The following is a 15,000-nucleotide window of genomic DNA, read 5'->3' as shown; positions in this document are numbered from 1 at the left end:
ATAACAAGAGCTCAAGAACAGTTGTTAGACCTTTGGAATGATTCATGTTAACAGATTTAGCAACATTGCTTTATTAAAGGTACTCAAACAGGTTCTAAACATTTTTTGTTTACAGGTCAAAAAGGTACTAAACATTTTTTGTCACATACAGTAAACATCACCTCACCATCTGCTAGCTGTCTGTGCCCTGAATATGCTGTATAAAAACACGGTCTCTGTGGACAGCCCAGGCTCCAAAAACGGCAACAAAAACAACTTGGTCCAGCCTGGACCATAAAAACATAACAAACGAGATGCGTGTTTAGGAGAGTTTTAATTGCACGGGAGGGAGAGGGAGAGAGTAGTGAGCTGGGTCTCTGTTTCGTTTAAAACACAACAGAAGTGACGTTACCCAACATCGCTTAGAGCACCTTTAAAAAAGAATGGTGATGGCAGTAATTGTGATCTGGATCCAGCAGCACATCATCCCTACCTATGTTTCCTAACTCTCCATGGTAGATCCCCCTTTGACAACATGAGCTAAATGATAAGCCATGATATTACAGAAGTACCAAGTAGATTAATCACCTAACAGGGATGTTTCATGTGCTTCATTTTGAGCAGCAGTTGGTTGTTTAGGGTTCTCGTTCTGAATCTCGCTCTGTTTTGTTTTTGTAACCCTGCCCCACACATTGGGAACCACTGACCTAATGTAACAATTGTAAGTAGAAGAGCATTTGTCTGAAGAGGAGAGTGGTCATGTGAAAAACATGACACAAGACCTCCACAGAGCCAGCCTTACCTTTCTCTCTCCCTCAATAACGGTGATAGGCACACTGGTGGAGGGCCACTTGCTCTTGGGAGGTAAAGGCTTGTCACAATTCCACAGCACTAGGATCTGCAGGAACAAGCCCAGAGGGTTAGTTCAATCAATCGCCAGTAGGACAGCATAAAGGTACAGCGTTTAAATAATGAACTGCAGTGGATATATTCATAAAATATGATTTCATATCTGTTAAGGCAACATTTCAAACTGTCTGACACCATTCCTTCTGACACCAGTCTCTTGGAGGCATGATAAGGCCTTTTAACATCACACTGGTGCACTAATAGAGGCCTTGAGTGAGTGAGAATCTCGGAATAACAGTTGAAGAGTTTTTTTTTTTATATTTCATATCTCTGCGTAAGTTTGATATGCCAGTGCTGCCTGCTGTAACAATACGCCAATAAATGGCAAATCTATTTGCTCTCATCCATGACTAATAACATTTCATCTCTATCTTACACTTGGAACACAAGGCTACAAAGATACAGTATTTCCCACATGGATTTAATCGTTAAAAGCCAAATAAATACAACGAAATATTGCAGAAAGTTTTAAAAATTAGTGTCACTGGGTTATAAGATATCTTTGAAATAACATATTTAGGCTGGAAGCTAAATACAGGAATTCAATTTTCAGGATTTCAAAAGGATTTTACTCTGTAGCAACAAAAGTTTACTCAGTACAGTATGAGCGTTTTCAGCTATCTGCCCCCCATCTCCGTGTGAAGTTGGCTACAGGGTCTGCTGCTCCTAGCTGGGTGAACTCTCACCTGTGCACAGAACTTGGATTTGGCAACGGCAATGATGAGTTTGAGCACTGGCTGCAGCTGGGACTGGAGGGGGGTCAGCACCTGCAACACTGCAGTGAACTCCAGGGACGGGCTTTTACCTGCAGGAGAACACACACACACACACACACACACACACACGTGCACATGCACGCGCACGCACACGCACACGCACACGCACACGCACACGCACACGCACACACACAAGCACACGCACAAGCACACACACACAACACACACACACACACACACACACACACACACACACACACTTTAACACACATGTCCCATCCCTCAATCTCTCTCGCTCTCGGGGTGCTGCTGCTGCTGCTCGATGCATTGCTCACTCTGCGCGGCGTGCTAAAAGCCTTCCAATCAATCTTGCAGACACGGGGTGCTGAACCGGGTCTCTCCCGTGAGCCGCGCGGCTACTTTTCTATTTAAAGCGGGGCACCGCACCGGGCGACACAACGCGGCCCTCCAGATGGTGGCAGAGCTGAGGTGGGCACCGCACCGGGCGGCACAACGCGGCCCTCCAGATGGTGGCAGAGCTGAGGTGGGCTGAGCTCTCCTGTCCCTCTGCTCTCCCCTCAGCAAGGCCGAGGCTTCATCATCACGCATCTCTCTCTTCTCTCTCTCTCTCTCTTCTCTCTCTGTCTCTCTCTCTCTCTCCTACCTCTTTCTCTTCCTCTCTCCTCTATTTTCTCTCTCTCTCTTTTCTACCTCTTCCTCCTCCACGCTTAATACCATCTTTCTCTCTCTCTCTTTCTTTCTTCATCTCTCTCTCTGTTTCTTTCTCTATTCCTCTCTCTGAAAGAGCAGATGGGTTGATTCATTGCAATAATAATAATTAAAAAAACCCAACATTTCCATCAGGTTTCATTTCTGTCAAATCAGACTTGCGTTCGTTTTCGCTGGGTACAGACATATGAGAAGGACGTAATCAAAACCAAGTGGGTCGATGTTCCAATACGAGAGCAGCGACCGAAAAGACTTTTCAAAAGCTGCTACAGAGCCGCAGTTTTGAAAGTCCTCGCAGCACTTGATGAAGTGTTCTGCTGTGTCCCTCAGAAATCTCCCCCATTTGTGCTGGCCATCTTGAGAACCGTTCAAAGGCCCCTTTGAAACCTCCATTATGTAACCAGCACAGAGAGTCACAACTTGCAGAAGAGGAAACTATGGCCAAGGAGCACACAGCTTGTGATCAAGGCCCACATTTTCCTCCCTCTGACATTTTCCCACTCAAACATTCTCTAAGAACAAAATAAATGGGGGAAGAAGAGATTCAGGGCATCTGGAGTTTAAGCTATTAATTCATCCATAGGTATCTTTCCTTTGCATCCTTCACCATACCATCAGACTTGTCGAACGCTACCTTCTCTCAAAACAACAGTGGCCTACACCGCCGCCAGTGTGTCTTAGGTGAGCTGGGGACGAGTGAGCTGCATGGGGAGTGTGAACTGCAGGCCGCTGAGCAGACAGGCCATGAGGTTAATGCACACTTCGGAGGAGAGGCGGATGAAAAGGCGAGGGGAGGGTGCGAGTGGGGGAGTGGAGACGCGGCCGGCCCTTAACTCACAGCGGAGCTCATTAATATTGACAGCAGTGGCAGGAAGCGGCCGGCTCGCATGATCGAAGGAGGGGACAGCCCACGCCACTGTGCCAGCAGACTGTGGCGGCCGAGCTCAGCAAATGAAGCAATTTGGAGTGTGTGTGTGTGTGTGTGTGTGTGTGTGTGTGTGTGTGTGTGTGTGTGTCTGTATGTATCCATTTGCGCTTTTCTCTCTCTCTCTCTCTCTCTCTCTGTCTTTCTGTCTCTCTCTGCATGAGAGAAGAGAGGTGTGTGCGAGTGAGTGCATGAGAGAGGAGAGGTGTGTGTGAGTGAGTGAGTGAGAGAGGAGATGTGTGTGTGAGTGAGTGCATGAGAGAGGAGAGGTGAGAGTGAGTGAGTGCATGAGAGAGGAGAGGTGTGTGCGAGTGAGTGAGAGTGAGTGAGTGAGTGTGAGTAAAACAAAGACAGTAATACAGAAAGAAAAAGACTGAGAGTCCAAGAACTGAGGAGAAATGAAACTTCAATTCAGCAGATACTATATCCATGGGGAAAGCACAGTAATGTCCACAGATGCATTTTCATATAAGGAGACAGTTCTGGTCACGTGAAGCACGGCTGACAGGTCCAGCGCAGGGCAGTTTAACAAGATGGACAATGTCATGTTGAAAACCAGTACACTGACATCTCATTAATCTCCTTTAAGACCAAAGTCAATCCGTTCATTACACAGCTAGAGGCTAAATGATAAATAATTTGAGATTTCTCCCTTTCTCTCTCTCTCTCTCTCTCTCTCTCTCTCTCTCTCTCTCTCTCTCTCTCTCTCTCTCCCTCCATCATTCACAGGGGTCTGATAACACAGTCTATGAGAGTTCCTCAACACCACTTCAAAGACCTAGAGTGCAAGTTAACTTAAGTAAAAAAACACCCCAAAGTGAACAAATCTACCATGATGTATCTTTTTTACCTCCAAAATTAACTGTCTTGCATATAGTTCATTTGAATTTAAATAAATTTACTCAAATATCACAATAGAGGTTGACTCTTTAAAATAATGTTCTGTGAAAGCCATGGACAACCCTGTCAGGTTAAATGAAATACATCTGAAAATATGGAAGTTTGAAAGAATTATTTTCATTATCTGTCATCATAATTATGATATGTGGCTGGCTCAAGGGTTCACCATTAATTAATTACACTCTAATGGGTTGCCACCATTTCATTTACAACTGCAGTTTCATAAAGCTAGGAAGAGATTCAGTGCCTATAAAAAGCATTCACCCCCTCAGATATTTTCCCTTGTATTGCCTTTATAAATGGAATGGAATCATGGTCAATATAATTAGTCTTTTTTGACAAACATTTACAAAAAAAATCCCTCTCTTGAATGTCAAAGTGAAAACAGATTTCTACAAAGAATACCGCCCCCCTTAAAGTAACTGACTTAAATAAACAGCAGTGAATGTGTATAGTGTATAGTAATATAAAGACACCTGTGTCTGAAAGGTCCAGTCACTAGGTAATCAGTATTCCTGGCTACAATTTCACCATGAAGACAAAAGAGCACTCTAGTCTAAGCAACTCAAAGAAAAGGTTATTGATAGACATAAGTGAGGGGATGGATACAAAAACATTTCAAGTCACTGAACATACCCTAAAGTTCAGTGAAATCCATCATTAAGGACATAAGAAATATGGCAAAATTCTAAATATCCCTAGAGCAGGTTGTCCCTACAAACTGAGTGACCTGAGTTAAATCTTCAGGCTGTCCCTACAAACTGAGTGAACTGAGTTAAATCTTCAGGCTTTCCCTACAAACTGAATGACCTGAGTTAAATCTTCAGGCTGTCCTACAAACTGAGTGACCTGAGTTACATCTTCAGGCTGTCCCTACAAACTGAGTGACCTGAGTTAAATCTTCAGGCTGTCCCTACAAACTGAGTGAACTGAGTTAAATCTTCAGGCTGTCCCTACAAACAAAGTGACCTGAGTTAAATCTTCAGGCTGTCCCTACAAACTGAGTGACCTGAGTTAAATCTTCACCAGCTGGGAGATGGAAGAAACTCTGCATATAACAACTATATTGCCCAGGTTCTTCGCCAGTCAAAAGCTCTATGGGCGAGTGGCAAAGCTTGTATTAAATCTCTAAAGTTCACCCAAAGACATGTGGGAGACTCCAAGGTCAAATGGAAGAAGGTTCTTCGGTCTGGTGAGACCAAATTTGAGCATTTAGACCATCAGACTAGATACTATGTTTGGCAGACACCAAACACTGCACATTCCCACAAACACACCATCCCTACTTAGATAGATAGATGGATAGATAGATAGATAGATAGATAGATAGATAGATAGATAGATAGATAGATAGATAGATAGATACTTTATTGATTCCCAGGACTTTGAAGCCTGGTGGTGGCAGCATCATGCTGTGGGGATGCTTCTCGAAACCAGGCACTGGGAGGCTTGGGGGCAGCCGCGGCGTGCTGGTTAGCGCTTCAGACTTGTAGCCGGAGGGTTGCCGCCGGTTCGAACCCCGGCCAGTAAGCACGGCTGAAGTGCCCTTGAGCAAGGCACCTAACCCCTCACTGCTCCCCGAGCGCCGCTGTTGTTGCAGGCAGCTCACTGCGCCGGGATTAGTATGTGCTTCACCTCACTGTGTGTTCACTGTGTGCTGAGTGTGTTTCACTAATTCACGGATTGGGATAAATGCAGAGACTAAATTTCCCTCACGGGATCAAAAGAGTATATATACTTATACTTACTTATACTTACTACTTGTTAAGGTAAAAGTCAATTAATTCAAAATTAATTCAACAAAATATATGGAAATCCTGGAGGACAATCTGATTCAGTCTGCAAGAGAACTACAACTTAAGAGAAGCAAGACAATGAGCCGAAGCATACAGCGAAATCTACACAGAAATAGTTTAAAGACAAGGTGAATGTTCTTGTGTGCCCAAGACCTCAATTCAATAGAGAGTTTGTGGCTGGATTTGAAAAGTGTTGTCCACAGACCCAATCCCTGTGTAACTTGACAGAACTTCGGCAGTTTTACAAAAAAAAATGGAATAAAATTGCAATATCCAGATGTGCAAGCCTAAACTGAGACCTATCCACACAGACTCCATGTTGTAATCGCTGCCAAAGGTGCATCTACTAAATACTGACTTAAAGGGGGTAAATATTTACATGTATGCAATCATTTATTTTGCCTTATATATTTTTAATGAATTAACATTACTTTATAGACATCTGGTTTCACTTTGACATAAAAATCCTTAATATTGATAAAAATCAATAAAAAGTGAACATTTCCTAGCGGTGAATACTTAATAGGCACTGTATGTATAAACTGTTGACCAACACTCGACAGTCTATTTTTCATTTACATTCTTTTCATCTAAATTCACATTTTGCACTTGAAAAATCATGGATTGAAGATTCTCATTAGCCTTGTTATGTGGGCCCAACCTGGTGCTAGAACTTAGTTCCTAGAGTTTACATTATACTGGGCTAGCTTTAACAAGAAGCTCACTAGTTCAGCTTGTTGTAGCCTACAACTTTCGTTGGCCCTATAACAGTTAGCTTGTTTACAGTTGATTCCATTGTTGCGAACCCTGCTAGGCTCAACCAGAGAATGTCTAATAAGGGGAGAACTGCCACTCTCGGGAAACTTTCGGTTTCTGGACTGGTTGCAGTTCCTTTTCTGGTTCCACATGAGGGCGCTCACGAATAAGTGCAGAATTAATGGAGGTCTAAGGAGCTGTACTCCTCAAATCCACTTTTCTCGGGATATAATTTTTTCCCAGAAATTTGAATGTTGCATGCGAAAGAGGGGACAGAGAAAATACACACTGCTGAGTATTATATTTTTAGAGTCACTTATTGGTTCTAAAAAGCCTTTCAAATGCGCTCAATGACGTCATTCATTAGCAGAAAGCTAGTGTGTTGTGGGCAACAACGACCCAACCTGTAAGAAATCGAAAGGACGTAAGTACTCTTCATTCAACTTTTGACCTATAATCCATAGTGAGCTTGCAGAAACCACAATCAAATCTTCGATTTTTCAACGACAACCAGGTGAAAGAGACAAATTTAGCCGTCTAGCTCCATAGACCCCCATTGTTTTTGCACTTATTCGTGATCGCCCCTAGCGGAACTGCAACAGATTGCAGGTACAATGGAGTTAATAGGGAGTGATCCGGCTCTCCGTAAACGGGCTCTGGCTCAACCGTTGTCCTACTATCGTTGTTATAGTTACCATTCATAAGCATTGATATGGAACGGCGATTAAACTTTTTTTTACCAGATCTACTTCATAGGTGTCCCATTATTCAGAATTAAAAGCCACCCCGCCAGCCAATCAGAAAAGAGTATTTCTTCTCTCCGGGTGATAAAATAATATAATATGTCACCCTAGCAACAAGTCCAGCTCAACTGCCAGGACCACAAGACCAAGCCCTGGTGCCTATGTAGGTATCATGTCTGCTAGTGTAACCTGCGTTGTGTTGAACCTGCGCGATTCAGCCCTGCACACGCCCGGACTCGAACCCGCGAACAGCAGCACCTCGGATCGGGAGGCGAGCGCTAACAATTGAGCCAATAGCCCAGGCTACTGGCTTGCATGCCAGCAGCACTCTTGAGGCGTCGGGGAGTGAGGTTTACCAACGTTCCACAAACACAGCTAAGCTAGCTGGCATCCGTTACACTCACCCCCCTAAACCTCACTCCCGATCCAGGTCACGGCACCAATGTAACCTGCGTTGTGTTGAACCTGCACGATTCAGCCCTGCACACGCCCGGACTCGAACCCGGGAACAGCAGCACCTCGGATCGGGAGGCAAGCGCTAACAATTGAGCCAATAGCCCAGGCTAATGGCTCGCATGCCAGCAGCACTCTTGAGGCGTCGGGGAGTGAGGTTTACCAACGTTCCACAAGCACAGCTAAGCTAGCTGGCATCCGTTACACTAGGTTATCATTCATTTCTGCTAGGGACGTCACAATGACGTTGTTGATTGACTGGTCTAACGGCCATTACACTTCGCAAATTTAATTGGTTTAAAATGGTCCTAAATGAGGCTAATAAAGTATTTTGTCATCCCTATTGAACACTGTCTGGAAATGTGATTGTTTTCCAACAGCAGAGTTACACCTGTACACCCGGCACTATATTAGTGTGGGCCTTCCCCACAGCACATTAGTTATGCACATTTAGTCAGAGAACTACTGTAAAAGGTCTTTTCCAGCTTCCATAATGTTCCTCTGGATTTGTTCAAAGATCTGCATCTCTCTTAGCCTGACGAGCCAGACCCACATTAAAATGTAGGGTCTTGGCACTCACCCTTCGCTGTGCTCAGTCCGAGGGGCGGGATAATCGGTTGTCTTTCAAATTCCCTCTGCACGCAATAGGACAGTGCTGAGTCTTATGTGTTTTCCCACCAGCGGAGCTAGTTGGCTAGTTCAAACTTTTGCCAACTTAAAACAAGCTTAACTCGTGTCACACTGTTGGCCAACAGCAACATCCATCTTCTTTGTTTTCAAGTAGCAGGGAATTCAAGCCAAACTCTGCCATATTATGTTAAGCCCGCCTACTCTATACACGATTTGATTGGCCTGATAGAAGTTTAATTTTTCGAGCTCACAAGCCAACGGTGAGTTGCTAGACTAGCCCTGGAAGCAAATGTAATTTGCTGCCGCTAGGGTGCGTCTAGATTTCTAGGCTACATCTTTCTCTCTCTCCCTCTGTCTCTCTCTCCCCTGTCTCTCTATCTACCTCTATCTTTGTCTACATCTGTTTCTGTCTCTGTCTTGAATAGCAATGTCTATGTATAGCCGTCTATCACTTATGCTAGTGTCAGTGGCGGTGATGCAGCAGTGTGCATGAGTGGTACAGTATGTGTTGTGTGGAGGGCCGGGCCCACTGCTATAGTAATGGATGTGATGTGTGAACGGAGGTCTCAGAGGTTAGTGTCATTAGAAAGATGGCCGCTGATTTTGCAGGCGCCGCTGACTGTTTATCAAGGACTAACCAAGCATAACGCAGAGTGATTCTTTGTTTGATGGAACTTGATCAGAAGCGATGTCTGTCTTAAAAGGGCTGGATGTTGGTGTTGAGAATAAATGAGATGAATAAAGATGGGCTGTGTTAATGAACTGTAACGTGAATTTATCAACATGTTTGAAGATCCTACTTATTGCCTCATTGCTAAATTCTGATTGACGTTCCACATTGAGACCTTCATATTGTAAACATCCCGAAGACTATCTGTGGTATCATGTTTGAAACATGGCAAAAACATCATCAGCAGATTCAACATGAAGTAATAGAATTATGCCATATAAAAGATGGTAAGCAAGCTGTTTCCACCCTTTCATTAATCTGTTATTAACAAGCAAAATACTATATTATGTTGAGATAATTCCACTGCATTACATTAACAGAGCAAAATGGGGTAATCTGATGAATGTACCATCTACTATTAAATTACACCGCAGCGCACATAATAAACGTGTAATTGGATTTGCATTCAACTCACCCAGCATGGAGTAGTAGAAGGGGAACACTGACGGGTCTGTGGAGAACTGTGGCAATGCGTACAGACCGCCAGGCAGAGCATTCCACATCAGCCTACTTCTTGATATGTGGGAATGGATTCGGTCCCGGATTATCTGTTGTAAATAAAACAGCACATAAACAAACAAACAAAAAAACATGAATATATTGTTGATAGGATTCTCACTTTTTCAGTTTATTTCACAAGTCCTCCATTGAAAGTATCCTTGCATGCTGGTATGGACACTCCAAAATCCCAAATTCAGAGTGGGTGCGTGCACATGGCACTTATCTTTAGGCCAGGTGCAGGACAAAGTAAACGATAAGATAAAACAAAAGAGAACGCCCACACACCGGAGTAGCTAACCGAAAATAGCAACGTTTCAACCCAACAGGGTCTTCTTCAGGCAAAATGAATTTCTCACTCCAAAATCACCCACAAAAATAAATTGGGGAAAAGTCTTTAAACCTGTGGGACAATATCTGACCGTGCTGACCCATGCTGACTCGGAAGGCAGACAAGGTCTGGACAGACAGAACCCATCCACTTTCAGTGGAGGTCCAGCCACTCCTGTCTGGTCAGAGATACAGACTCCTCAATATTAGACCCAACTGGGCAACGAACTAATTTATTCCCATGGCAATAACTCACTTGAAGAATGTGTTCACTTGTTTATTTTTTATATATGTAAGGGAAGAGCAATATACTCACTTTGACTTTTTTCTATGAATTGATGTGCTTAAACGCCTGTGGCATGAGTAACAGTGCTATAGATGTTTGAATGTATGTGTTGTGTAATGATGTGTTTTAAGGTGCCTGTGCTTAACCCAATTTGCCTCTCGGGGACATTTAAAGTTTCATACAGTAAGTCATAAACAAATCAAGTAAACAAATTACACAGTTGAACAAACAACAACTGACTAGGTTGTGTTGAGCCAGGATAAACAATGCAGTATACCACCTTTGTGTGAAACCGAATGTGTACATACATCTTGTTAAGTCAAGATATATGTAATCATTGGGAGGCCAAATACTCTACACACACACCCCAAATATAGGAGCCATGGATATTACGTTTATATTTACATTTGTGTCCAGTAAGCATCCTACAGGCTAACGTCAGGGATTTTAATTTAATATTCCGCTATTTTTGCAACATGGGGGCTTTGATGGGTTGTGAGATTTTATATATCTACTTTCAAAAGTACTATATCAGTATGGCCATATTATTATTATATACAGGCTGTACCTGTCTTCTCACAACAGAACATATCATTTAAAAGCAGTCAGCCATGAATAAAGCCCAGTATGCACATTTGTGGGATTCTATCCAAGAAGACGCTGGAGAGGTCCTAAAATAGAACAGCTGCCCCGTTCCTGTTCTTGGCTGTTGGCTCTTGGCTCCAAAGACAGAAGCCTCCATATGGACACTTCCCTCTTTCTGTCAGTCTTCCTCTCTCCCTCCATCTCTCTCTCCCTCCATCTCTCTCTCCCCTCCGTTCTCTCTCTCCCCTCCCTCTTGCCTTTTTTCCCCTCCTGCTGCTCACAGAGTCCTACCTCTTCCAGGTTCCTTTCATAGACAGGGGGCTGCTGGTCTTAATTAAGATCATTGAGGGAGACTAATTAGCGAACGCACCTCGTTTATAGCTGCCCCCTGCCTTCCCTTGAGTTTACCACACATATGTGGAGTTCATTTGCGCTCCTCAAGTCGTTTCCAGGGCCGAAAAAGAAGAATGATTTATGACCTGGCGATGCAGCTGGTTTGGGAGAGACAGACTCCACAATACAGTGTTTTCAGAGAGTGCATGCTTTAATAAGCATCATAGCATTGTGTTTGAGTTTTTTGTTTTTCCAGCAGAGTGATTGTACCTGAGCCAGTTTCGACAAAACAAGCACCCCCCCCCCCCCCACACACCCCACCCTTGAAAAAACAAAACAAAAAAACAAACAAACAAACATCAATCCTTCCAATATCATCAAGCAACCAAGCAAGCACATAAACATAAACAAAGCTGAACTTGTGGTCCCCCTGTGTGCGCGGAGAGCACTGAGGCAAGAGCTGCCGTTTGCTGACTTCCTCTCAGCACAGAATTGCCTGGCACTTACCCACAAGCCAGCTAACCCTCAAAGGAGACGGCCTGACCACTCGCTGGGCCGCGCACAATGCCTCATTTCCTCCATTTCGTCCGTCTACAGGTACCAGCGAGCGCTTAACACGTCGAGACAAAGGAGTGTGGCGGTGGGGGGTAGGTGGCGGGGGTGGAGCTGGCTTTGTTGGCTCTCTGCAAGGCGCACCTGGTGATATGGAGCCCAGACGACCCGAGAGAAACAACCTTTCTCCCTGCTACGCCACGTCTCCAGGCATTATGAGGTGTGAAGTCTACGGAGGTATTTCAACCAATATTCCTCTCTGTACATCAGATGCTCTCTCCCTCTCTCTCTCTGCATCTTGTTTTTTCTATTAAGCATCATCCATCTGTCTCTCTATGTCTCCTGCTTTTTTCCCCCCTCCAGTTTCTTCATCATCATGTATGGGGAACGTTTCCACTGAAAATTAAATGACTAGTTGTTGGTGGGCAGAAAACAAATAATGCAAGGCTGCAACAATGTTTTTAATTGAAAACGATGAAATAAATCATATCAGGAAATATGACATGACCATGGCGCTGTTCAAAAACAAGGTGGCTGGAGTTGAGGTTATATGGCAAACAAACCCACTTCCTGGTGGCTAAGAGAACGTCCTTTGTTCAGTATACATTTCCCGGAGGTTAATAAACTGAATGCATAAAACACTCACACTCAAAACACTTTAACATTCACTGCTAAAATCTACCCTTCAAAAGCTGTGGAGGCCATGCCAACCATTGTAGCCCACTTTTGGACTAACACCGAGTCCACAACTGAAGCGCTCTGTTTGTGACGTGTGAAAGTTTTAGAAAAGACAGGTCTATTTTTTTCAAATGCACGCCGCTACCACATCTGGTATTCGGTCCCATTGATTACAATGGGAGCTAATTGTTGCAGCAGACCCTGCGCGAGCGGAACACCACTGTTACAGTTTATTGTTTGCCATCTCATTCAGTGCTCTATGATCCAGGGCTCATGACCAAATCAAGCCAATATTAAGCCAATATAATAGCCAGTAGCCACAATGAGCCCATGCAGCCACCCTGTTTCGACAATGAAAGATAACGCACAGAACGGCCAGCCTGATCGGACAATTACGTCCCCAACTCATCTAAAATGTGGTGTCTTGAAATACTTTGGGTTCTACACCATAGATGGTAAAGTAACCGTTAAATATAATGTTAAAGAATGTATCTGTGGATTGTGGCTTTACATTGGTCGAAGTTGACAGGCACTCTGGCACTCTGCTCCATCATCGTTATGGTAACCAAACAAGTCTTCTTCTGTCTAGGTTTGTTTCTAGGTTTAAGTGTTGTAATTCTATGTGGTCCACCTACTGGAGGGGAGTGTTTACAGCAGCTCCGTTTCACACATGCGCAGTCTATGCGTCACTTTGAAGCGCGGTCTTAAATTTCGGTCGACTCAAAGACGCGACGCATGCTGTAAAAATTACGCAATTCTCGTCACACGCTCACCAGTGCCGCGTGCGCGGGACGCAGACGCGGGAGCATACCATAGGCTTAACTGTAGAATTCAGCATCCTTCTTGCTGACACAAAGAGCCAAAAAGAGCAGGCCGTGAGATAGGAGCCCTATGATGGCCCTTACTGTTCCCTCAACAGTGTTCGTGATTTAGACCTAATTATTGCTCTAACTACAGTACTTCAATTGCAGCCTCAAAAGACTAAATGAAGTATAAAATATGTATTTACACGGCTGAGATTTCTCTGGCAAACCCTTGTGTCACAACCTCTCACATCCACGCACACTGTATAAAACTCAGTTCTATCTGAGCTCAGTAAAGCAGTCCCTGATTTAAAGCTGTGGGAGCCCTGACCCGTGCGAGCCGTTAACCTGACCTGTCACAACAGCACATCCATCAGCGTCCATCGACATTCATCGGCGCGCCGAGAGCGCCGGTTAAACAGTTTCCACGCCAATGCTAATTGCCTCGGACCAAAAATGAATCATTATCAATAACACAGACAGGAGGAGGTCAATCAAGGGCGGCTTTATTGGCTCCGCAGTATGGAAATGATTCATACCGTGCCAAAGTTCTCTCAAACACAGCCTCGGCCCCTGCTCGACTATTGAGCTCGAGCCTTTCGCTCAGAGAGAGATGTGCGTTGAGACAAAAAGTCCTCCAAGTCCTGCTGCTCCTCTGAATCCCAGTCTCACCCCAGGCCCCCTGTTTTCTCCACCAAAACATCACGAAGGTTTTCATATCAAATATATCAGATTTCCAGATCTCTTGGTAACCATTGTGCCGCTTCACAAGGCTCTCACCATTGAAGTCTATTTTGTACTTTCAAGTACTGAATACTGAAAAACATCTAATTCATTTGAAGTGACCAACTATGTATCAGACAATACTGTTTCTAACAGTAAGGTTTCGGAATAGTTTGAATTTCTTTTTTAGTTATATCACAAATTCTTAACCCACGCAGACTTTGTGGAGGTTCAAAATAAATGTGGATGATATCAGTGCTTGAGGGTTAACGCTTCTTTCCATAAAACTTGCCAGAAGTCATTATTTTTCAAATTGTTCTGAGCCACCAACCTTTTCAGGTGGCCAGGAGCACAAAAGAGTTCAATTTATGTTCTACACAGCAGTATATGCAAGCAATTTAAATTGAAAATGGTTCAATATGTTACAAAATACTTTACTAAATGTATATTGCACACAGCAGTATCTGTAAGCACTTTAATTGAAAAAGAATCAAATGTTGATAAATAGGTCAACCTATACTAAACTATGTACTGTAGGCTATTATTAACTATGCCATTTGTATAAATTAGAATGAAATACAGTATGCTGCTTAGAAAATGATTCCTTCACTAAATACATGTATATTGTATAGACACATCTCATTGTTTTTCACTGTATACATTTCGCATGTGATAATGATTTACACATGCCAGTTGGCAAGTCATGCCAGTTTTGTAAGATTTGTAACACAATAACCTACAAACAGTATGCTGCAATATAACAAATTTCTTGAAAATATATTAATAAGAAAATTATACTCTGCTAAAAAAAATCTATAGCACACCTGTATAGACTTCTGAAGAGATAAAAAGACCAAAAAATTGCGTTTTTTGCTTGAAAGTCTGGTAGCAGCCATTTTATAATGCATGAGAGAGTTCTGGTTGTGAGTAAACCAGCATGGAGATA

At 43.5% G+C, this 15,000-nt stretch overlaps 1 protein-coding gene across 1 annotated transcript in view; it reads right to left on the bottom strand.

The window, feature by feature from the left end:
- The window catches only part of LOC143109333 (exostosin-1), a 246,452-nt gene that overhangs the window by 27,606 nt on the left and 203,846 nt on the right, over positions 1 to 15,000 (bottom strand). The window contains exons 6-8 of the mRNA XM_076271986.1: positions 9,682 to 9,814; positions 1,575 to 1,693; positions 782 to 877 (exon numbers count right to left, since the gene is read on the bottom strand). Of these exons, the coding sequence (XP_076128101.1) occupies positions 782 to 877; positions 1,575 to 1,693; positions 9,682 to 9,814 (348 nt within the window). The remainder of the gene's footprint in view (positions 1 to 781; positions 878 to 1,574; positions 1,694 to 9,681; positions 9,815 to 15,000) is intronic.

The sequence above is a fragment of the Alosa pseudoharengus genome, unplaced genomic scaffold (genome assembly GCF_046254945.1).
Source record: "Alosa pseudoharengus isolate Yale_2024_CS ecotype anadromous, Long Island Sound unplaced genomic scaffold, YU_APseudo_1.1 YU_APseudo_1.1_scf_7, whole genome shotgun sequence".
NCBI classification, from domain to species: domain Eukaryota; kingdom Metazoa; phylum Chordata; class Actinopteri; order Clupeiformes; family Clupeidae; genus Alosa; species Alosa pseudoharengus.
The sequence above is the reverse complement of the archived record's forward strand: the minus strand, read 5'-3'. Positions and strand labels throughout refer to the sequence as shown.